At 49.6% G+C, this 23,732-nt stretch overlaps 2 protein-coding genes across 2 annotated transcripts in view; both read right to left on the bottom strand.

The window, feature by feature from the left end:
- The window catches only part of myo15b (myosin XVB), a 36,604-nt gene extending 29,883 nt beyond the window's left edge, over positions 1 to 6,721 (bottom strand). Inside the window, 11 exon segments of the mRNA XM_068754918.1 lie at positions 43 to 204; positions 315 to 428; positions 1,832 to 1,895; positions 1,990 to 2,093; positions 2,199 to 2,292; positions 3,244 to 3,318; positions 3,390 to 3,499; positions 3,604 to 3,667; positions 3,738 to 3,802; positions 4,702 to 4,878; positions 4,997 to 6,721. Of these exon segments, the coding sequence (XP_068611019.1) occupies positions 43 to 204; positions 315 to 428; positions 1,832 to 1,895; positions 1,990 to 2,093; positions 2,199 to 2,292; positions 3,244 to 3,318; positions 3,390 to 3,499; positions 3,604 to 3,667; positions 3,738 to 3,802; positions 4,702 to 4,878; positions 4,997 to 6,721 (2,754 nt within the window).
- A 2,355-nt stretch (positions 6,722 to 9,076) lies between these two features.
- llgl2 (LLGL scribble cell polarity complex component 2) lies at positions 9,077 to 23,116 on the bottom strand. The gene is made up of 26 exons (XM_068754210.1): positions 23,042 to 23,116; positions 22,337 to 22,434; positions 21,648 to 21,729; positions 21,413 to 21,528; positions 20,912 to 21,070; positions 19,124 to 19,286; positions 18,894 to 19,026; positions 18,754 to 18,808; positions 18,479 to 18,633; positions 17,686 to 17,897; positions 17,356 to 17,423; positions 17,125 to 17,278; positions 16,855 to 16,959; positions 15,510 to 15,605; positions 15,229 to 15,425; positions 14,946 to 15,093; positions 14,691 to 14,838; positions 14,496 to 14,612; positions 14,249 to 14,415; positions 13,546 to 13,810; positions 13,138 to 13,288; positions 13,027 to 13,055; positions 12,853 to 12,900; positions 12,563 to 12,605; positions 10,420 to 10,478; positions 9,077 to 10,320 (listed from the first exon to the last, which is right to left on the bottom strand). The coding sequence occupies exons 1-25, from the start codon at positions 23,114 to 23,116 to the stop codon at positions 10,442 to 10,444; spliced, it is 3,021 nt and encodes a 1,006-aa protein (XP_068610311.1). The 3' UTR covers positions 9,077 to 10,320; positions 10,420 to 10,441.
- Between the last annotated feature and the right edge of the window lie 616 nt (positions 23,117 to 23,732).

Here is a 23,732-nt window from a genome sequence, read left to right as displayed (position 1 = left end):
CGATGTCCGACGGGTGCCGGTCCCCGTTCCAGTCCCGCAGACCTCGTACGAGCTGAAGCACATGTTCCCCAGCTGCAGGATGGAGGAGAGGACGGCCCACACAGCGGAGATCTGATCGACATGCAAACCGATGCTCTGGAAGCACCGGACCAGGACTTGGAAGTCCTGCTTGTCCTGTTTCCCCTTCAGGTCACAGGAACCTCCCTGGAGGAGGGCAGAGGGAGAGAGGGGTGTGGTAAACAGGAAGAAGACGCGATGCAGACGCGATGCAGACGCGATGCAGACGCTGGAGCTGGAGAATAATCCTGCTGTACTTGATTTAGGTAGCAGTAGGTCTCCGCGCCCTGCAGGTAGAGCGCCTGCTTGTCCCAGTCATTCATACCGGCGAGGAGCTCGTAGAACACGTGGTAGTTCCTCTCCTCTCTGGCCTACGATGATAAAAGGCAAGGTCGTTAGGGTTCGTCCTCTGATGACACTGAACCTGTGTGACGGCCCAGTGGGCGGGGCGTCGTTCCTGCAGCAGTGTTCATGGTCGTTGACACCTGGAGGGTAGGCTGCGGCAATGTGTAGATTAAATAACGCACGCCAGAGAGGCACGCCAGAGAGGCACGCCAGAGAGGCACGCCGGAGAGGCACCCCGGAGAGGCACGCCAGAGAGGCACGCACGCCGGAGAGGCACGCCGGAGAGGCACGCCGGAGAGGCACGCCGGAGAGGCACGCCGGAGAGGCACGCACGCCGGAGAGGCACGGCGGGGAGGCACGCCGGAGAGGCACGCCGGAGAGGCACACCGGAGAGGCACATCAGAGAGGCACGCCGGAGAGGCACGCCAGAGAGGCACGCCGGAGAGGCACACCGGAGAGGCACATCAGAGAGGCACGCCGGAGAGGCACCCCGGAGAGGCACGCCAGAGAGGCACGCACGCCGGAGAGGCACGCCGGAGAGGCACGCCGGAGAGGCACGCCGGAGAGGCACGCCGGAGAGGCACGCACGCCGGAGAGGCACGGCGGGGAGGCACGCCGGAGAGGCACGCCGGAGAGGCACACCGGAGAGGCACATCAGAGAGGCACGCCGGAGAGGCACGCCAGAGAGGCACGCCGGAGAGGCACACCGGAGAGGCACATCAGAGAGGCACGCTGGAGAGGCACGCCAGAGAGGCACGCCAGAGAGGCACGCCGGAGAGGCACGCCGGAGAGGCACGCCGGAGAGGCACATCAGAGAGGCATGCACGCCGGAGAGGCACGCCGGAGAGGCACGCCAGAGAGGCACGCCAGAGAGGCACGCCGGAGAGGCACGCCGGAGAGGCACGCCGGAGAGGCACGCCGGAGAGGCACGCCGGAGAGGCACGCCAGAGAGGCACGCCAGAGAGGCACACCGGAGAGGCACATCAGAGAGGCACGCCGGAGAGACATGTCAGAGAGGCACGCCAGAGAGGCACGCCGGAGGCATGCTAACTGGCTGGGTCTCAGGACGATATATATTCTGTACGTTTCTTTTTTAACTCCAGAGCTGCGTGACCGGACTGCAGAGCGAGCGTACAAACGGCAGATCAAGTTCTGAATCTGGAATTAAAAATGGCCTCGCGTTGTCAACTCGTCAAAAGAGAGAGACTCATTCCACTGTGATCCATTAAAACGCCGTCAGCAGATGATTGACGAGCGACTTGATCGGTTTTATGGGCGGAGGCGTCTTCTATCAAGCTGAGAAAGAACTCGAGACATTTTCCAACAGGCAAACAGCCAAGTGAGCACGATTCTGAAGATCTCGTCCTGATTTGCGTTGCATGGAGCGAACAATGGCTGCTCTCAGCACACGGCACGCCCCCCTCCTCACCTGAAACACAACCCTGGACTTCTCAAGGAGATATTTGGACAATGAAGTCCCTACAACGATCCCACTGTCAACCGAGACAAGAGACAGATGAAACAGGCATCATTAAATGAGGAGCACATCAGAAGGTGTTTCCACGGGGGGGGGGGGGGACGACTCACTGGAGGATGTGGATATGAAGGTACTTGCCAAACCGACTCGAGTTGTTGTTGAGGATAGTCTTGGCATTCCCGAAACTCTCCAGGATGGGAAAGACCTCCATGGGCTGGTTGAGGAAGAAACAGAACGAAACCATTTTGAAGAGTGTCATGCGGCTCAGTGATGGAGCAGGACGTCCGTGGGGGTGTCCTTTGTGTCCACGGTGGATGACCTGTCGCAGGTTGTCATGTCTGTCCTGGTACATGGAGCTGAGGTAGTGGACGATCAGCTTGGTGGCTTCAGTCTTCCCGGATCCACTCTGCCCACTAAAAGCAACGAGAGGCGCCCTCAAACATTCTGTCCATCGCTGTCCTCGTCAGAGAGCCGATAAAATGGTAAATCTACGTCGTGTTTAGGCGGGGAGGACGGAGGGAAGGCAGCGGAACCCGACGCCGGAGTTTCACGTTGTTAGCGTCATACCGAGAAACAAAAGCCGGAGTCTTCAGCGACGCTCCGTCAGGCCGACTCAACCCTTGAGCACTGCCTTCGTGCACTATATTGCTGCCTTTCAGACATCAATGATGCAGGTCAGGTATTTCTGGCATTAATTATTGATCACTAGTGAAGACATAAATCTTCTTGAATTCGCATTTATCAACTTTCTGAACAATGACACTCATTTGTTCCTGAGATGCATGTAAAGAGACAATTTTACCCAAAAAATGAGAACCTAAATTATAATAGTGGAGTTTTCCAAATCTCAATAGAATACTTCTAAAAAGGCTTCTTTGGTTCTGGAATTGGTTTTAACAAAGTCTTTGGCTCACAGAAACAGATTTGAATAAAATAGGAGATAAATCTTAACTTTACCGAAAAGTTTTTCAGACAAAATTGGACTGAATAATAAGCTTCATGTTGTCAAAGTAGAAAAAGTAGTATAACATTCTTAATTTCAAATTAATTACAATTTTATCTGAAAGAAATCCCAGAAGGTAAAAACAACAAAGCCTCCATTTTACAGGAAGTAGTAGTAGTAGTATTAGTAGTACTAGAAGTAGGGTAGATGCGAGTTCTACTCTATTGTGAGTCAAATACAGATTCCATTCACTTTTCAGACACATCTCATCGTATCATCTCATAATATCGATAATGGAAAAGCGCGTTTGTTCTTTAAAGCTGGGCCATGAAAGCAGTATAGCAGTATAGCAGTATACTGTATACTGTATACTGCGTATAGCAGTAAAGAGCAGTGGAATAGACGCCATGCGTTCGGTGACCTGATGATGATGCACTGCTCCTGCGTGGAGGCCTGAGACCGACTGAACGCAGCGTCGGCGACGGCGTAAACGTGGCTGAGGCAGAGAGCAAAGAGTCATCATCTCTGGTCAGAGGACACGCAGCACCACGTAGCCTGTTAGCTCACGGGGGGTTTCTCTGCTGCTCGCGGCCCACGTGTTTCTGTCTGGCCTCCTCCGTGTAGACGTTTAGGGGCTTGAAGGGGTTAATAGACAGCAGCATGTTCCCAACGTACGTCTGGAAAAGATGCAGCAGGATGAAAGAAACGACCCAGAAAGAAACATAAATGGGTGGAGTTCATTTAGCTATTTACTGTAGTTTCAAGATGTCGTGAAACTTACATAAACGCAGTCCCGATGGAACCTCTTCTTCAGATTCAGGAGCACAGCGCTCTCACACACCTCTCTGGGAATACCAGACGACAGTTTACACAGAGCAGATTCCTTGTGTGTGTGTGTGTGGGGGGGGCACTCACTCTAGATGAGACAGATCTTCCACTTCATCGACCTCCACAGCTGTTTTGCTGCCAGGCATCGCCACCTGGAGGGAGCAGGGACACGGCCAGGTTCATGACCTTCAGACAGCTTCATGACCTTCAGACAGCTTCATGACCTTCAGACAGCTTCGTGACCTTCAGACAGCTTCGCTCTAACCTTCTACCCTTCATCACCTCATCCTCCTCCTCTTCTTGCAATCACACATTTGTTCTTTTAAAACGTGAATGGCTTGTCCGAGGCGTGTTTAGTTCCTGCTGCCGACGGTCCTCGCCACTTAGCGTTCCACAGCATGCAACCAATCCGCTGACAGCTGATGGGCGTGGCAGTGGGCGTGGCAGTGGGCGTGTTGAATACCAATAATAAACCAGCAGCAAGTCCTTTATGTTCTAATGTCTGGTCCTTGCTCTCTCTCTCTCAACCACGGCTGAACCTTTCTAGAGACACAGAATCCTCTCCTTCGGGGTTCGCGTCTGTCCCGACCTGCTGACCCTACATGGAAAACACCTGCTTCATGAGTATTGCTAAAGTTGATCAAACTTCCTGCCCACAGTCTCAGATTGTCCCAATACAGGCTCAAAAAGCGACAACTGTCTGACAATGCTGAGTTTGAGCTCTCAGGCTGATCCATCCATTAACCCTTTAAAGAATGTACCTTTACTGAACTCTCTCATAAAATGAATTCACCAGAAAACTCCCTGCAACGATGTTGGGGTTAGATTTGTACACTAAAAACTAAAACTTCAAAGGTGTTAAATCAAGAATGCTTTAGGTTGAGATACAGTTATACGGAAGTAATATGAATAGACAGTAAAGTCAAAGATCAGGCAGAGCTAGAGCAGTGGATAAAGAAAGAATAAGGGGGGGGGGGGGGGGGTTAACATTAACGTGCTTCAAGAATAGGGCAGAAGAAGAAAAGCTATTTGAAGTAATTACTGTTAGTACCTGAGTGCTGATTAGTCGACTCTCCAGCATGTCCTGCGTGGGGTCCTCTGATTCCCAGGGGCCCCTGCCAGGGTGGGCAGGAACCGCCCTGACCTGGCCCCCATCATCATACACTGTCCATTTGTTTAGCTTCTCCACCGTCTGGTGAGGCAGAAGGTTCTCAGCATGCAGCCAGTCCTGAACAACAAAGACAAAGACAATTCCGTCAATAGCAAACAAAATGTTCTTACAACTAACGAGTTACACTACTTCCATTCCAGGAGTTCGTTCTAGGACCTAAAGATCTAAGACGTACCTGAGGGTCTCCACTCATCCCTGAGTTCCCGGTCCAGTGCACTTCAGGTTGGACGGTAGTATAGACACCCCCACCCATCAGCTGAGCCACTTCCTTGTCTGCATCCTGTTCATACGAGGACCGGACATGTGGCATCATCGTTGCTGACTCCCCATTTGAACAGTGCTGGGTGCTGGACTGTGGTGCCGCTTCGGGCTCTCTCTCTGGGTCTGGTCCATTTGGAGTCAGTCCACGTCCTATGCTTCCTCCTGACGAGGACACCTTGGTCAGGTCTAACTGTGAGGGGTCCACTTGTCTCCTCGTCGCCTGTAGCACACTGACCACATCTTCGTTTCTATCCTCAGCATTGGGTGGTCCTTCTAGTGCCCCACTGGACCCAGGGCCACCTTCTGCTGCATCTGCACCTGAGGTTGACCATCCTGGCAGGGGCTTCCTCACGGACCTCAACAGGGTGAGGTCTGGTTTGACAGGGAGGACGAGCCGAGCACCTGGTTTGGGCGGTTTGGGCATTGGCTCCCCGAGTGATCCAGAGGCACTTGGAGTAGAAGGTCCAGGAGCCGCATGGGGCAACTCAGCGGTCTTTGCCTTGCCCAGCTTGTTCATCCTGGGTAGTACCACGGCACATTTGGCCTCTAGCTCTTTCTCCCCCGTTGATGCCCCTTCTGCCCCTCCTTCCCATGCCGTTTCCTGTAGGGACACTTTGTCCCTACTTCTCTTACTCGCCAGGCTAGTTTTACTGGAAACTGTCATTGCCATCTTATGCTTGAGGATGCTGCGCTTACATTTTGTAGGACCTTGTTTCTGCTTCGCTGCCCTAAGGGCGAGCCAGCGGGAGATCCCTAAGGCTTTAGTCCAAGCCGAGAGCCTCTTCCTCAAAGTTAATCTTTGTGGCTCCTTCTTCTGGATCCAGCCAGTCATTCTGCCAAGTGTGTCCAGACCTTTTCTCTGTCCTATCAAACGCTCTTCGAGTTTGTCGGCCGCCGTGTCTACGATTCCACCCCCTGATGTTTCCTCATCTGGCTTTGCCAGCTTATTACCTGTTTTCCGTCTGAGAGATGCCATCTTGGATTTGCCAGACAGGAAGCTCTGTGGTTGTCCAGTGACGGTGCTCCCAGCTTCCTGCTCGTCATTCGGCTCTGGAATGGCTTTAGTTAATGTTGGCTCGTCTTCCCTCTCTTCGTCATCGTCGTCACCAGCTGCATTGGCTTTGACAGGCGCGGCTTTGTTGGTTAGCGGCGTCTTTGTTGCTGAGTCAACTTTGAGGAGCCCTTTTGACGGCTGAATCTCTGTTGCAGGAAAGGTTTTGTCCTCTTTTCTCTCGGCCTCCTTCATCCTCTGCTTCTCCACCTTGGTCTGCCGAGCCGTTTTGTTTCTTTTAAACATCTTGTATTTTGAACCTTGTTCAGGCTTCGAGATACGGGAAGTCTTCCTCCGTCGTCTGCAGGCTTCAGCAGCTATTGGCTCCTGGGTTATCTCGTCTTCACTAATTACTTCTTTCTCATTTTCCTCTTCTGATTCACAACATGCGACGGGGTCACCCTCAGAGCCTCTTCTGGATGCTGCCTCTCTTTGGGTATCTGAAGCCTCAGTCTCCTCTTCGCTGCTCTCTGCACTCTTCTGTGTCTCCGCCGACTCCTCCTCTTTCTCATCACTGCTAGTTTCCTCTTCCGTCACCTCCCCTGAGCTTCCTGCATCAGTCTCCGATTCCTCCTGACTCGCTGTCATTCTGCCATGCCTGTTTGCAGGATTGTTGGGGAGCTTGGTGTTGACCCTCCTTTGCCTAAGTGGGTGTGTTTTTGATGGTTTGGTTTTGGCGGTCTTCTCTGTGACCCCTTTAATCTCACTAACCTTCACAGGTTGAGGTTGTGACCTTCCATTTCCTAGAGTTCTCCCACCTCTTTTCCGTGGGCCCTTTAGTTCTGTAGTTGCTGCATCATTCCTTCCGTTGCTCTTTACATCCGTCCTTTTATTCTGCAGGGTTGGCAAATTTCCTTTAGGCTGAGAACCCTTTTGCCCAACGTCTTTCTGTTCATGTCCCTTTTCTGCAGCTTCTGCCCTCTTCTTTGTGCCGGTCGTTCTGCTGTGAGACTTGGCCAGAGACATGGCTACTAATTCCTCCGAGTATAAATACCTAGAGGACAGGCCAGCTCTTTATTTGGCAATTTAAGAACTAAACAGACAGTTTTCCTCGACCACAAAAATATGCATTCAAATATATAAACAAAGTTAAATTAGCCTCCCAACAAAATGAGCCATTACCGCGTAAATTGAGCAACACACCTCTCAGCTGAACGCAGGTTTCACTCCTTCATCCTGATAACTCCGTTCAAATTTAGTTTAGCAACAACCAACTTGTGTTTTTAAGTCATTTCCCTACTTGGCAAGTTTAAGGCTGCTTCATATCTCCATGAAAACAAAGTCAACAATCTGAAGAACAAACAAACTTGTGGCCCTCGTTGCCATGGTGACTGAAATGACTCAGCAGGGATTTTCAGCAGGTTAACGAGAAACTGCAGGAAAGGCGATCGTCTTGAGATCCAGCTAAACGCCATTGTACATCCTGACCCTGGGGGGTAGAAGAGCGAGCGCTGGTTCAGTGTAATGTAGCTTACCAAGCAGACGCTGCCGGGGGGGGCTCCAGCCTGTTTGCAAGAGCTGGTGTCACTGATACAACCGTGCCCCCACGCTCAAAAGGAGCTGAAGTTACCGACCAACATCCCACCCCGACACCCTACAGGAAACTACAGACACACAAATGTTGATGCTTAAATTTAGTCTGCACAAGCCACCGGAGACAAAAGGTGAGCCGAGGTCCAGGAGCACAAAGGTGCCTTCTGAATAATACAGCTCCGCTGCCAGCTGCTGAATACACGAGGAAAGGCGAGAGGTTCCGTTTGGTGTGATCAGCTCCAGGTGATGATGTGGGGGCTCATTACCAGGCTTCATCCCTGGGGAGGGGGGGACCGCCAGCTCACACTGGAAGGTAAATGGTAAATGGACTGCACTTATATAGCACCTTTCCACCGCTTCGCGGTGCTCAAAGCGCTTTACATGAGGCCTCACATTCACCCATTCACACACACATTCATACTCCAGTGGGCGACTGCTGCCATGCAAGGTGCGGCCAGACCCACTGGGAGCAATTTGGGGTTCAGTGTCTTGCCCAAGGACACTTCGACATGCAGACAGTCAGAGCTGGGATTCGAACCACCGACCCTCTGATCACTGGACGACCCACTCTACCAACTGAGCCACAGCCGCCTCTAGATTCATCCCAACCGCCATTAGATTAGAAATATTCACTCAGTAAATATTAACCTTGGATTGTACTCTGACCACAGCGTTACTCAAGTTTATACGACTTAATAATTCAGCATTTATGTTCTGTAGAGATCAGGAAATGCTGCCAACGCAGACCCGGTCGGACCGCGAGTAGAACTCAGAACCTCAGCAGGTACAAACCAGGTTGGTTTGCATCGCTTGAGTTTTCTCCATGACTGGTGCAAAGCAAACACCTCATAGACTGTCCTTAAAAATATAGGTGGTCACCCGAGTAGAACCCCCCCCCCCCCCCCCCGAGCACTCACTAGACAACCATGTAAAACCATTGAGCCATACGTTGAGTGTGAGACGTGGGAGGAACGGTGCAGCTCGGACACTACTCAGCGAGCTCATCGACCATCTTCAGGTTCCATAAGAGTGACGTTTCAGGGTGATCAACAGCGCCGATGGATCCGTCTCAGTCGTCCTCGGGGGGGGGGGGGGGGGTTCGGGTTGCAGCGAAGCCACCATGGCTACAGGCACTTAGTGGACAAAGCGTCTCCTCCTGTAATGGAGGACCAGAACTCTCGGCTACGCTCGCATGAATCCGATACCTCTTTTATCCGCTAGAGATATTAGCCTGCTTCTGTGGCTCGCCGAAACATCAACTCACAGCGGGGCCTTCGGAATCATCCCGGAATGGGGAGGGAGAATTTTGGATTCAGACGGGCCAGAACGACTGGCTGGAAGTGAAAAACGCAAATACCGAGCGAGGCATCAGAGTACCGACAGAAACACAACCATTCCTGCTTTTCTTGGGAAAACATGTAATTATTCACAAGAAGCTTGTAGTGTGAAGGTTCAAATAAAAAATTAGCATTAATCAGTTCACTACAAAAATATACACTAAATTATCCAGCATTCTGAGACCGTACCAAAACATTTCCTTGTACAGTCTGAAGAGCAGCCAACCCCATTAAACAGGCCCACAGGTACAGATCGGGTTACGTAATCACTAAATATATTAAAAACATTTCACTACAATAGCTTACAATTATATTTCTGAGTTACATTACTCATTGTTTGCATAAAAATTCTTTTCATAAAAATAGTTAAAAACAAAGCCCCATAGAAAGCCATTCATTTCCCCTAAAAACGACAGCCTTGTGAGCTGGGCAGCAGTGGAGGCGTACCTACGGACGGGCACACGGCCTCTAACGGCATCATGCTGGCTGAAATATCGAGCTGACTGAGAATACATATAAAAGCCTCTTCTCTTTGGGGCACCTCTGGTAAATCACCTGAACTGCATGGAAGCCCATTTATGGAAGAAACGAGGAAAAAGACGAAAATAGAGTCATGAAAGGGTCAAAGGCAGGATTATGAAATTATATTTTGATGTCAAAATGTGGGGGTTTAATTTGTATTTAGATAAAATATTGTGAGAGACATCTGAGGTTAGAGCTAGAATTTGTTTTAAAATATTCGATCCAATTCCTCATTCCTGACTAAAATGAGCTTTCACAGTATAAATCTGAGTTTCTGGAAGTAATCAGGCACAAATCCCAAAATGTAAAATATTTCCATCAGCATTTTTAAAATCCCCCCCCCACACACACACACACACATTGCTTCTAGACGTTCGTCCATGGAGGGGAGAAGGCGGCCAGTGACATTGTGCAACAAACTGGACGAACTGGTCCACGGCCAGAATCTAAAAAAAAAGGCTCATGGTAATAAAAACTTCAAAAATGAAGCGAGTACGAGTCCTGCTGGAGTCAAAGCGCTCCAGAGCTTCAACAGGCAGCGGCCATGCGTTTGGTCAGGGCTGTGCTTGATGTCGCTTTGGGCTCATCGGTGTGGACCGTGTGGACGGCACGCGGTCGCGGTCTCCAGGCACAGGCGGCGTCTCTTCCGTCTTCACCTCCAAACGGCAGCGTGGTGCTCGGAGCACTTTGTCTCTACGTGTGACGTACAGTGAGGTCAGTCGCTTCGGCGAGGGGTCAGTAGTGGTTCGTCAGCTCAGCAGGAGTCCACGCTGCTCCAGGACGGCAGCGTCCTTCCTACACAGACACATTTAGTTCAGTCAGAGGACAGGCGGCAGAAACAGCCGATTACCAAACATGTTGATAGGAGGAGGAGAAACTCTCCCGTGACCTTACCCGAGCCGTCCAGAGCGACCTCTCACGCTACAGCGCTCACGTTATTCTCCACAAAGCTCCTGAAACAAGCAGCATGAGCGACATCACTGGTTAAAGCTGTGCAGCGACGGGACGGGGCTCATTTTGACCTGCAGATCTGTTTGTGAACTATAAACAGGGGTGCTGAAATCAAGTGTCTAATAAACCAGACTCATTTAATGGATGCAGCAAACCCTGAACTCAGACCAAAACCAACACCGGTCAATCTGGGATAAACGCACGTCAACAAATAGAAAGTGAGGTCAGTTGCTTTAGAGCAGGGGGGTCAAACTCATTTTCTCCAAGGGCCACATTAGCATTACGTTTCCCCTCCAAAGGCCGAATGTAAACCGTAACACAGTAAAAATGTAACTAAATGTAATGTAATATAACGTAAAATAAGTGTAACTACTCCTTAACGTGCTGTTAAATAACTATTTATTTTTTTATTTAACTCTTTAGTAATTACAATAAAATATTGCATTTTGATATCACTTTTTTAAAAGGTTGTAAATTGAAAAATGTTAGAGATAAAGCCATACTGTAGAGTATGAACCAAAGTTTGAGATGGGAATAAATGAACACATCTAATAATGTGGAAAGGTTCCATTCAAATGCAATCATCATGCAGGAACAAAGATAATCGATACAAAATCAAAGCAAAACCAAAAAGCCACCACCTTGTCTGGTCATGGAAAACCAAACCAAAAAAACCAACCGAAGTGGGAAAGATAAAGAACATTCCCCGAGTCAATGCCACGGAAAAGACGTCACTTTCAGGATCAGCACTGGACAGCTCCATATGTAGCCGGCTACCTATGGAGCTGTCCAGTGCTGATCCTGATCCATATGTAGCCGACTACCTATGGAGCTGTCCAGTGCTGATCCTGATCCATATGTAGCCGGCTACCTATGGAGCTGTCCAGTGCTGATCCTGATCCATATGTAGCCGGCTACCTATGGAGCTGTCCAGTGCTGATCCTGATCCATATGTAGCCGGCTACCTATGGAGCTGTCCAGTGCTGATCCTGATCCATATGTAGCCGGCTACCTATGGAGCTGTCCAGTGCTGATCCTGATCCATATGTAGCCGGCTACCTATGGAGCTGTCCAGTGCTGATCCTGATCCATATGTAGCCGGCTACCTATGGAGCTGTCCAGTGCTGATCCTGATCCATATGTAGCCGGCTACCTATGGAGCTGTCCAGTGCTGATCCTGATCCATATGTAGCCGACTACCTATGGAGCTGTCCAGTGCTGATCCTGAGCTCCATATGTAGCCGGGATCAACATTTCAGCACATGCTGGAAAAAACAAAAGAAGTTCAAATAACTTTCAATAGTCACCTCCAGCAGATTATTGATTTCCTGACTGCAGCGTGTTGCTATTGTTATTGACATGTTGCTGAATTCTTCCGTTTGATCAGTTCACTACTTCAGTTACAAACATTGCATATTCAATTGTATAGTTGTAAAAATATATGGATAGTTTATTGCTGTTATTATAACGTAAATCCTTTCAATTGATCAGGTTAAGAAAACCACACTACTCCATTGATCAATAATCAAACTTATTCAAGTAAATAATATTAAATAATAAATAAAGAAAAATATCATCCAGCACAAGTTATGACGTTAACTTTCTTCAAAACTCTTGTCACAGTTGAGAGGGGCAGAACTGCAGAACAACCAACAAATGTGTTCTGTTAAGAACATGTGACAGACGCAGCATTTTACAAAAACAAATGTCTGCACACAGCTACCGGGGGCCACAAAAAATGACTCGGACTCCATAACTAACCTCCAGTTTACTTAAACTCAGATTTCCATGGAAACTAAAGAAAAACTGAAATACTTTTGTTGAAGCTACAGTGTAGTATTTTATCAGATACTACCCCCCAGCTACCTATGAAACATGTTTCTATAAAAAACAAACTGCAGTTTGTCAAAAACTCCTTTTGCTGCATTTCAGTGTGAATCTCGCCATGAATAATGATTCTGCATGTTGAACCGACAATAAATTACATCGAGACAAATCGTGTCCTCGTTGCCTCAGTCTAGGTCAGTGTGTGTGTGTTGGGGGGGGCTTCTGGAACTGCAGTTACATCATGAATATTCACACTTACATCTGGTCTCCTTCTAGTGACTTCTGGATCTCCTGAAGTACTTCTGCAGGGCAACAAAACAGGACCAATCACAACGCTGCACTGCTAACGCGACTTCGGGCGGCAGTTTAGTGACAACAAGGACACGGGCTGCCGGGATCCAAGGCAGGTCAGACAAGTCATGCTTAGTGCAGGCGTCTGAGCTGCAGGTGTCCCTGGGTCAGAGGCAGCACGCGTTACTGCAGCTGAAGCCACGCTCTAAGGGGGGGACGGGTGCTGCTACTGCTCGTTCCCTCTCCTGCAGTACTCACTCTCGTCATTCAGCAAAGCATGCTCCATAACGCGTCTAGCTGTACTGTCTGGAACACACAGGCAGCAGGCAGTCAGCCAGAAACAGGAAACAGACAGCACAAGCACAGGGGTTAAAATCAAACACGTGTTCTCGGTCAGTGGCACATGCACGGTCGGGAGCAGAGACAGGGTACCTGAATCCTCGCTGTCTGGTCTGGGGGTTCTGGAAGGTCAGAGAAGACCAATGAGCACCGATGGAGCGGAGCGTCCAGAGCGAGCTACACGAAGCGGGAGCGTACAAATACCTGTGAGCAGACGAGCCGCCGTCGGCCTGCGGCCTACGCCGAGGGGAGGAGCTACGATGGAGGGGAGCCTCCACCAGACAGCGAGGCTCCACCAGGCAGCGGGTGGACATGGAGAAGCGCTCAAACTCAGACGGGGAGATCAAGTAGAAGCCTGAAGAAACAGTCGAGTGAGAGTCTGAGCATTCACCCGCCGTCTGAGAGGAAAGGCGGAACAGATGCTCTTCACTCAAATCTAATGTTGCATGTGTGGCCTGGAGAGCACTGCCCGCGTGCCCTAGAGCCAGGCTCCAGAGCCCATTCCAGTTTGACTGTGTGGCACCGGTCTGTTACGGGTTCTACTGCCGGAGCTGAATGCTGTAAGGGAAGCAACCCCGACAACCAGCCCCAACGCATGGAGACGACCTTTACCCTGGCCATGCTTGGTGAAGACGCAGGACGCAATGCCGCTGACATCCTCTCTGCGAATGCAGGGGTGCTGAACCTGCATCTTGACCGTCGGCAGCGACACCACGTGGAGGTCGCCCTGATTGGTCAGAATCACCAGGCCACTCTCGCCATAGTCTTCCGATCGGCTGCTGCCAAACCAGGCCACTCCCACCCGCCGCACCCTGGAGCCGTCAATGGCCGTCAGCTTCAGCTTCATTTTCGCGCTCACCTTCGGCAGGGTGAAAACCTGCGCACACACACACGACATCGTCTTAGTGGCGTCAGTGAACGCTTCAACCCGCCGTTATTGTTTGGAAGGCCTCCTCAGGTACGGAAAAAAGGTTAGAACAGTTCACCTAGAATTAAATTCTGCTCACCAAGGCAATGGAAAGTCACGAAACACGTCTAGGGCTTCAGAACTAATGACCTCTAGAGCCGCGGCCCCCCGGTGGTGGGGGGCCGCGGCTCTAGAGCACCGTCATAACGGTGCAAAAGCTCGTTTGAGCTTGGATTTATTTTGTTTGAGGTTTTTAAGTGTCCATGTTTATCAGCTGGTTAGGAGAATGCTGCAAATGTCACTGTTTGTCTTAAACCATAACCCCCCCCCCCCTCAGTTCTTATCTTAGCTTATGCGGTCTCCGGAAAATAAATGAAGGTCGATGTGACCATCGCGAGTGACGCCGACCTTAAACTGCTCCTCCGATATGACCAGCAGGTGGTGGGACCCCTGCATGTCCGGGGAGCGAGCCAGGTCATGGGCCACCTCCAGCGGCTCTGGGAGAGGAGACCCGTGGCCGTCCAGCACCACGATGCCCACAACAGGAGCTCGGTGCATCAGCTGGATCTCCTTTGCTAGAAAAGAGGAAAAGAACGAATGTTTAGGCAAAAGGTCTGAGGAGCCAACAGCCCCAGCATCGGCAGCAGTCGCTCACCTGGCTGGGCTGTAACCGCTTCCTCAGCTCTGTGCTCCAGAGGAGGAAGGCGGAGCATGTATGCAAACACACCGCCCCCATTCGTCCCTGCCCATAGAGAGGGCGAGTTATGGGAACCTACAAACAAAACGCAAGGATGTGAAAAACCAGGTGAAACCTTTAATGCTACATTCAGCGTTCGATGCTGGCGCTCACTGTCTGAGAGGAAGGTATCGGCGAAGCAGAGGGTTCGTACGAGACCGGTGAAGGAGTCGTCCGAGGAGCGAGCCTCGATCTTCCTCTGGACAGGCGCCAGCTCCATCTCAGCCAGTTCGACCTCCAGTCGGGCGTTTGCCTCCTGGAGCTGCAGCGGGAGAGGAGCGATGAAGGGAAAGACGGGAAGGTCTCTGCAGACCCACCGATTTGACCGGTGCCGCTGCTGGTGGGGTCTGGCCGGAGTCGGGGGCGCACCTTGGCGGCATTGTTGACGTGATGCTTCCTTAGCGAGACTCTGCTGCGTCGGATTCTCCTGAAGGACTGCCGGAGGGACTTCTTGATGCTCTTCACTCTGGACAGAGGACCTTCCAAGGCCAGCTGGTCACTGGGGTTGAGGGTGCACCTAAATTATACAATTATAATAAATAAAATATGAATAAAGAATAGAGCTGTGTGTGTGTGTGTGTGCGCAGGCGTTCCTTAAAATAGACGCTTAAACGCAGACTGAAGCTGGATTCTACTCTCGGCGTCTCCGTACTTGACCAGGACGGTGTTCTTCTGTTGGTAATCAAACAGGCCGAAGCCGTGGCTGGTGCCGAAAGCAACCAGCTTCCACTCAGAGTGCAGGTTGAGGGCGGTGACCACAGCAGGAGGCTGGCACTGGACCAATGAGAAGGGCTGGAACCCTGGAGGGAACAGGACCGGCTCGTCTCGGACGTCCAGCCGAGTGTGGCCCTGCACAAGGAGAAAAGGCAGTACCATAAATACACCGCGTGGTACTTGTTCAGAGTCCTGAGGAGTACTGGATTGTCTCATTACTTTCCAACGGAAGCCTTCTTGGCCCTGCAGCAAATCCACAACGTTAGCTTCCACCGTCTGCTCTGCTGCCTCGTCGTTCAGCTCCAGCACCAGGATCTGGGAGGAGAGGATAATCGAGCTACAGGAACTACAGGAAAGTATTCAGGTGATACAGAAAGACATGGACCTGCTGAATCACAGCGTCAACAGCTCAGCCTGCGCTTTGTAGCGGGGGCCATTTTAAACCACGAGTGGGGAGTCATGGATATTACATTTTGAGTCGCCAGACTTCATCTACGCCAGCGGTTCTCAAATAGTGGGGCGCGCCCCCTGCGATGTCGGGGGGGGGGCGCCTGTGACGTGCTTTTTTTTTTGCCGTACTAGATTAAAGTGTAATTGCTCATCCACTCCAGTAGGTAGCAGTGGCGCCCTGATTGTCAGAGTGCGTGCAGGGAATATTAGCTCTATGGTGTTTTTGCACGCAACATGCGCGCCGCACACACAGCACAGAGCAGGCGATATGAAGAGCAGTTTGAAACAAACCCTCAAGAGCCAGAAATATTCAACGGGGAGGAAAAGAGAGGCGGAGATAAGACAAAGGAAGGTCAGTCGAACGCCAAGATGAGGAAATATGACAAAGCGTGTGTAGCTGCTACTTCAGTAAACCAGCTAGCACTGTTAGCGTCATTCAAGGGGGCGGACCAAATAGCTCAATGCAAACCCCCCCACACCATAGAAGAGCTGATCCTGCCTGCAGCAGTAGTCTGTCGTGCTGGATGACCCCCCCCCCCCGTTGATGCGAGCCTTGTGTATGAGAATCGCTAGTTACATTGCAACTGTAGAACTAAAAATAAAAAGCAATGTTTCTATAAATATTCGCTCAACATTCTTCAATTTATTTTTATAAACTATCAAAATCAGTTTTTTATGTGATATTTATTTTAAAGTATTGTTTTCAGTTCATATTTTACTACGCGGGGGGGAAATAACCCAGTTGATCCAAAACTTTTTGGAGTTTAACTATTTTATTCTATTTTCAGGCAAACTGATGCACTTCAAATATTTTCTGCTGCAGACTAAAAAACAATGGTAATAGTTATAGTTGAGAAGCACTGATCTACGCTCACAGAACTGAGAAAATTCATATAATCCCCTTTCCGTTGTGGATCCAAATACAATTACACAATTTTTGCAGTCTTATTCCACCTACACGTTTCATATTTCTAGCTCGACATTTTAAATCAATTAATCCGTCTTTTGAAATGAGCAACGATGTTCACAGCACGATTGGGTAACTATCTGTCTCCTTGGTGTGGAGAGACGTTTCATTCGTTACCTGTAATAAAGGAGTGACCAGGGAGCTCACCTGTCCAGCAGTGCCAGCCACGGTCAGGTAGCCACTGTATTTACACAGGTGGATCTTCTGAATGCCGAGCCTCGGGTCGTCGCTGTACGGGTCAAAGCAGCCAACCTGCACAAAGGGGACGGTCATTTCATGATGACATCATTGGAGCAACATTTGCTGTCCCGGCCTTCAAACACCAACGCGAGCTCTGATTGGGAATCTGTTTAAAATCACCTTCATCAGTGCGACGTCGACACAAACTGTGGTTTGGTTTCACACAACGGGACGAACCTTTCTGAATGGGGGCCACTCCCCCTCGGAGCCTTGATTCATGTTGTCGTTGGGATCGGCGTCCGTGTGGAACACTCCAGCCGTGCTCAGCTTGTACATGGGATGCAGGCACACTCCCGATGCGTCCCAGAAACGCACCGTCCCATCCTCATGTCTGCACAGACAAAAAGGGAGAGCGTTAAATTTGAAAGACAAATGTCTGACTAGAGACGTCCAAAGTTCGGGGCTGACCCGGAGAGTAACAAGTCCCGCTGTGGAGGGTCTGGGGCCAGATTCTGCCCGCCGGTTATTGGCCACTGCTGCATGGGGAGAGGAAAGATTAAAGTTCAACACTGATCAACCAGAAACAAAGTTAAATTAAATTAGCCTCTTCTTTTGACAGCACAAGTCAAATATGATTGGGAATAACATTTAAATGTAACCATGATGCTATACTCGTATATGATATCAAAAACTATTTCAAGCTAAGCTTTAGAACAGAGACCAGCTTTACAAATTAAGTAAATAAATTAAGCCCACCCTGACCGGTCGAGGAAACAATGAAAGAGGCTTTGGGCATACCATTTTGGAATAGTGAGTCTTCTGCAAGTCTCCAGCAGCAATGATTCTCTCCCACAGCTTAAGGGGGATGGTGGAGACATGGTGGGAGCAGGTGATGGCTGAGCTGTGGAGGGGAACCAGATACGGAGTCTGAATGACGGGCCAACCCTCCGTCTGCATGTCAATGACAACCAGCTCCTCCTCCACCAGGACCACCAGGGCACTGGGATCTCCTAGACACAACACTGGGGTTAGACATGCCAACACTGGCCTGGGACTCGTCAGAGCAATCAATGGTTCCCATGTGTCTCCCAATTAAGGATACATTTACAAAAATCATTGAAGCTGGATGAGAAAACACTGAAAATAGAAACAACCATGAAGACTAGCAGTCTTAAAACTGGGGAGACGCCACGAGGTTTGGGAGCGCCTTCGATTACAGGACAAGATCAGCCGTCATGTAAAACGGAAAGGCAAACCTCTTTCAGGGTTAGCTTGCAGCCGGACGCACATTAGCGGTCACACGAGACACTGATGCTGCATCATGCTTATTCTGATTACAGCTCCCCATTTAAAACCCATGAGTGACATTCGGTTCTGAAGGGTCGTAGTTTAGACCCTCCAAAGAGGGGCACCCTAGCATGTGTGAAGTGAGAGCAGAGATCTAATTGAGTATACTGCGATTGTATTGCTCTCAATTGAAAGGGAAATGTTCACCTTCTGTTTTATGTTCACACAGTAACAACTTCTAAAATTGTGTTTGGGACAGATACGAGTGAAAGGTTCCGTCCCGCAGTTGCATTGTTGTCCCTGCCTGTGTGCTGAGGTCCGTCTCTGACGGCAAAGAAGTCGATGATCCTGGAGGTGAAGTCCAGAGCCACGTGTGTCTTCCTGTGGATCACTGTGATACAGTGTCGGTCCCCGTAGCTGGCCCTGGGCATGCCACCACTGAACATGAGGAACGGAGGCCTGCAGCACATCGGACTAAAGTTCAGCTCAGTGCATGTTCAGCACAGATCAATGTGTAACACTGTGAAATATTAGAACCACTCTAACTGCAGGAGGACAGATGACCCGAGTTAAACTCACCCTTCTTGTGTAGGCAGCTGAACTATTTTTGAAATGGCCTTGCAGGGGAAATGTCCTGCAGCAATGAGAAAAGTCATGGGGAGCCTCCAGAAAGACATTTCATGCTCGACAGGAAAAACCCGTCGCCTGTTTGTCCTCACCGTAAGGAATGTCTGATTTCTCCACCTCCTCATTCACATCCTCTCTGCCCACAATCCATTGACAGTAGCTTCCATCACTGTGTGAACTGAGAATATCATGTCCATCTTCTGTCCACCACACACTCTCCAGTTGCTATGGCCACACCAGGTTAAATACACAAAGTAAATGTCAATATTTAAGATGGAAAGAAGTAAAGTTTATCTGGGACTAGCTTGTGTTCCAAAGCTACCTGTGTGGCGGGGATGTGCTGGAGGGAACACCGTCTCTCCAGATCCCAGATAACAATGAGACCTCGTCCATAGCCAATAATAACCTGGTTTGGGTTGACTGGGTTTTCCTGCAAGGCCTCCACGTGTTCCAGATTTCTACGGCCGATATAATTGTCAGGTACACTAGAGGAGAAAGACAACAGGACATTAACCCGATTAGAGACCAGTAGGGTACATGTTGATAGTCGAGTGATGCGTCGTCCTTTGTGTGTGATGCAGCACACATTTACATGTTTTATAGTCAGAGGATGAAGAATGGGAAGGCAGTTGGACCGGATGAAATACCCAGAGGTATGGAAGTGTCTAGGAGAGGTAGCTGTAGAGCTTTTAGCGGGGTTGTTTTATTCAATCCTAGAGGGGAAGAAGCTGCCAGAGGAATGGAGGAGAAGGTGCCCATCTTCAAGAAGAAGGGAGACATAAAGAGTTGTGGAAACTATAGAGGGATAAAGCTGATGAGTCACACGAAGTTATGGGAAAAGGTGGTTGAGGCTAGACTAAGGACAGAAGTGAGTATTTGTGAGCAGCAGTATGGCTTTATGTCGAAGAAGAGTACCACAGACGCAACGTTAGCGTTGAGGCTAGCAATGGAGAAGTACAGGGAAGGTCAGAAGACATTGTGTCTGTAGATCTAGAGAAAGCCTATGACAGGGTGCCCAGAGAGGAACTGTGGTACTGCATGAGGTACTGTGGTACTGCATGAGGAGTGGCAGAGAAGTATGTCAGAGTAGTTCAGGACATGTAGGACATCAACCCTCGCCACAGAGTATACAAATATTACTAGAGCAGACACTGGTTTGTCATAACTAAGCCTTCAAGGTCCAAAGTAATGCAAAAGACACTTTTCCATAGTTTTCCAACAATAATATGTCCCGACTCCGAGCCTGTCCAGACACGCAGAGATAAGACAGACATCCTCCATCTCTTCTGCTCGCTCTACACATCAGGAAATATTTTCTGTGAAACATCAGAGTAGGCAAACCACAAACCACATCCACTCCCAACAGCGCTGGCCTCAACTCACGTAGGTCGAGACAGGGACACTCAGAGGTGCATGTCCAGAGGGCTGAGACAGACAGGGACATGCCTCCTATAAGTGACCCGACTGGTAGGAAAGACATTTCAAAAGTGTATTTTGGGGACAACAGGGCCATACATGCATCCATCCCGGGTATGGGCAAAAGGCGGGTACACCTTGGACATGTCGCCGGCGCATCACAGATTCATACAGAGACAGACAGACAGACAGACACACACACACACACACACACACACACACACACACAAACTACGGACAATTTGGAGTGGTCAATTCACCTAAATTGTGTGTTTCTGGAGGAGAACCCGCGCAGACACGGGGAGAACATACAAACTCCACAGATGGGATTCAAACTCAGTACCTTCGTGCTGTGACGCGACAGCGCTACCCACTGAGCCACCGTGCTGCCCAGGGGCATACACATTGGGAATTTACTTTTTAAATAGGAGTGGAACATTGGACAAACAAAGATCAAGCTTGTTCACCGATCACATCAGAAACATGTCTGGCTCTGCAGAGACAGATTACTGTCGGTCATTGCGATGAAGAGATGAGACTCCTCAGACCAGATTTCGCTCTTTTGATTTAAAGTGAATATAATAAACCGATCAGGACTAATTACACCATGAATTGATAACTGCATATCGTCCTTCACCCACCTCAGTTAGCCGAAACACCATAAATGAAGTCGAGTATATTGGAGTTTACTGACCCGCTGGCCACTTGGTCCAGGCTGATGTTTCTCTCTTCCAGCTCTCTGAAGCCTGGGACTTCAACTATGAAGACATGTCCTCCTTCTGTCCCCAACAGCAGCAGCTCCCCCGATGAGTGGGCCATCACTGCAGTCACTCTGGTCACACTGGGAGGAGCGCTGAGGTGGACAGTAGCAAGGTAGCGGGATTAGACTAACGACTCGAGGCTAGCAGCGCTGCAACTACCCTGATATCAAAAGCTTAGCTAGGACTTTGACCAGATAGAGAAAAACATCCATTGATTTATTCCTCCTCACACTACGTTTAAGAGTCGACTAACGTGCAGCAGAAACCATTTTCTTTTGATTGAAATATCAATAAGATTTGATGTATCAAAGACATTCCTTGAAAAGTGACATAATGAAAGGTTGGAGGACGAGGGAGCAACGTGCGAGTGCGAGTGCGAGTGCGAGTGCGGCTGTGTGTGTGTGTGTGTGTTTGTGTGTGTGTGTGTGTGTTACCCCGGTGGCCCAGTAAGAGTGAACCGTCCGATTTCCAGAAGCTCTGAATGTCCCTGATGGGCTCTCAAGGTCCACATATGCAGACTGTTGTCATCCAGCAGAGTCACAAGTTCGACCTGGACAGAAGACAATCAAAATGTGCAAACGGTTAGGCAACAAGCTACACACACACACACACACACACACACACACACACACACAATGCTGGGAGTGTGTGCCGTTTCTTTGTCAGTACCTGGTGAGGGAGGAAGTGCACCTGTGTGACTGCAGCATTCTCATCATGTAGACCCACGAACTCAACACCAGGAGCTCCATACCTGAACACCGGTTCAGGACAAACTGGACTTATGATGGACACAGTCTTATTAGAGTCGCAACAATCTGAAAGGGAAACGCGATGTCGAGTCCGGACACGCCTGTGTAGCTTCAGTCACCCAGGCCGGGGTAAAGCACGGAGAACGTTCCGTTGCTGCAGAGTAGACTCTCTCTTTTGGTAGTTTTGGTGTTTAAACGGCTACAAAACAATATTCTGTCGGTCAAGATGCGCTAAAACCGCTGGCACTGTGGGGATCTCTGCTCCGAACAGACCGGCAGCCAACGAGTTAATGAAGAAAAACAAATCAGGGAAACGGTTCGTTTTAGACTTACTGTTCAACAAAACGTGGGTCATGTTTAAAACATAGATCATGGATCTACCCCAACATTTAATAGGATCCCCCCCCCAGCACTATCAAAAAGCACAGAAGCTCAGCAGCATTGAGCAACAGCGTGGGAAAATCAAATACCTGAATCAGGTGCTCGTGTGAACCAGAAATGGAATTAGCTGCGTCACTAGCAATGCAGCCGTCAAGTTCAAACATGATGCTCAGATTCCTCCCCGACAACCACACACACACACACACACACACACACACGCGAGGATACAGTTTGATAGCCCCCGAACGAGTGCCGATGGCCAGTAGCTGCAGGGAGGGACTGTAGCTCAGAGCGCTGGGCTGGTGGGGGAATCCATGCTCCACGGACTGAGGGCGAGACAGAGGACAGACGGGGACGGTGAGACAGGGTACAGTAGAAACTGGAGGATCCTGCCAAACACTGTAGACAAGAACAGCTGGTTAAAAATGGAGGGGACAATGAGACATTACGTCTCTTCAGTCCTGGTCATGTGATGCAGGGGAGTTTTGTCACAAGAGAAAAGTCATCTGAAGATGTTGAACTGTATCTCCTAGCAACCTCCCGTCAGGTAGACCCTATTGGACGAGAACGACAGCAGAGAAACCGTCCAAGTGTTGGAGACGTTGGACAAGTTGAAACGGATCGCCGCACGCAGCCACCTCGGCGGGCTGAATGGCCGCATTGTGAACGCACAGCAGGAAGCGTCTGCATTCGCTGGTCTCACAGGTGGGATGATGGAGTCGCGTTCAACAGCCGCCGCCGCCAGTAAAAACCGAAGCCACTTCACAAGCATTTAGATACATGTTGAGGTGATTTTTGCCCAAAAGAGAATCAGTTAGTGAAACCTAATATCTGTGTAAAATGTAATTAAAACAAATCCATGAGAATGTGTTAATTGTTGTTGGGTTGTTTAGACTTTACTACACTTTAAGCTTCTTGAATTGAATCACTTGCCTTGTTGAACTGGAAGAGTTCCTGTTTGAGTCTCTCTCTCTGGGACTCGTGGCCGTGTCGCCTGAACCTCTTCATCCCGTCTCGGCACCAGTGTGGAGGCTGGGGGCCCGCCGACGCACTGCAGGGACGAACAGGATTACACACCCTCTCGAGGTACACACTCATGACTACCTTGGAACCGTTTTCACACTGCACTTCTTCTTTCCACAGTCAAGCCTTTGAATTCTGCACTTGGTTTATTTCTTGTGTACCAGACGTTTAAAAAGGTTGTCTACACCGTTTCAGATTTGTGAATCTTCATTGGCAGAAATAGAAAATGTTCTTCATTAAAGGTACATTCTGAATAGTGTATACTTTAGTACCTGAGCAAAACAGATGTTTGTGGTTTCAGTGGCCACTATATGTTGAAACAAACGGTCTGCAAGTAGTTGCAATCAACAACTATGGATGAACATTTCAAGCTATAATACTGTTATCAATAGCACAGCTAATCACCTTCATCCCCAGTGCACGCAAGCGTGTGCACACACACACGCACACAAAATCATCTTTATTCACAAAGATGACGTCAAGTGAACAAACTAGATGGTGTTTAACTCTGAATGGACTTCCTGCTGAGTTCTGAAGGCAGCATGGGCGAGCGTCCGCCCGCACGATTAAAACGGACTAGAGAGAGCAACAGGAAACGAGG

The sequence above is a fragment of the Brachionichthys hirsutus genome, chromosome 21 (assembly GCF_040956055.1).
Source record: "Brachionichthys hirsutus isolate HB-005 chromosome 21, CSIRO-AGI_Bhir_v1, whole genome shotgun sequence".
Classification (NCBI taxonomy): Eukaryota; Metazoa; Chordata; class Actinopteri; order Lophiiformes; family Brachionichthyidae; genus Brachionichthys; species Brachionichthys hirsutus.
The sequence above is the reverse complement of the archived record's forward strand: the minus strand, read 5'-3'. Positions and strand labels throughout refer to the sequence as shown.

Coding starts and splice junctions, on each gene's coding strand:
- llgl2 (XM_068754210.1), bottom strand. CDS start 23,116: ATGAAGAGGTTCAGGCGACACGGCCACGAGTCCCAGAGAGAGAGACTC. Junction 21,529..21,647: donor TGCACTTCCTCCCTCACCAG/GTACTGACAAAG, acceptor TCTTCTGTCCAG/GTCGAACTTGTGACTCTGCT. Junction 19,287..20,911: donor CTGGACCAAGTGGCCAGCGG/GTCAGTAAACTC, acceptor TTTCTCCTCTAG/TGTACCTGACAATTATATCG.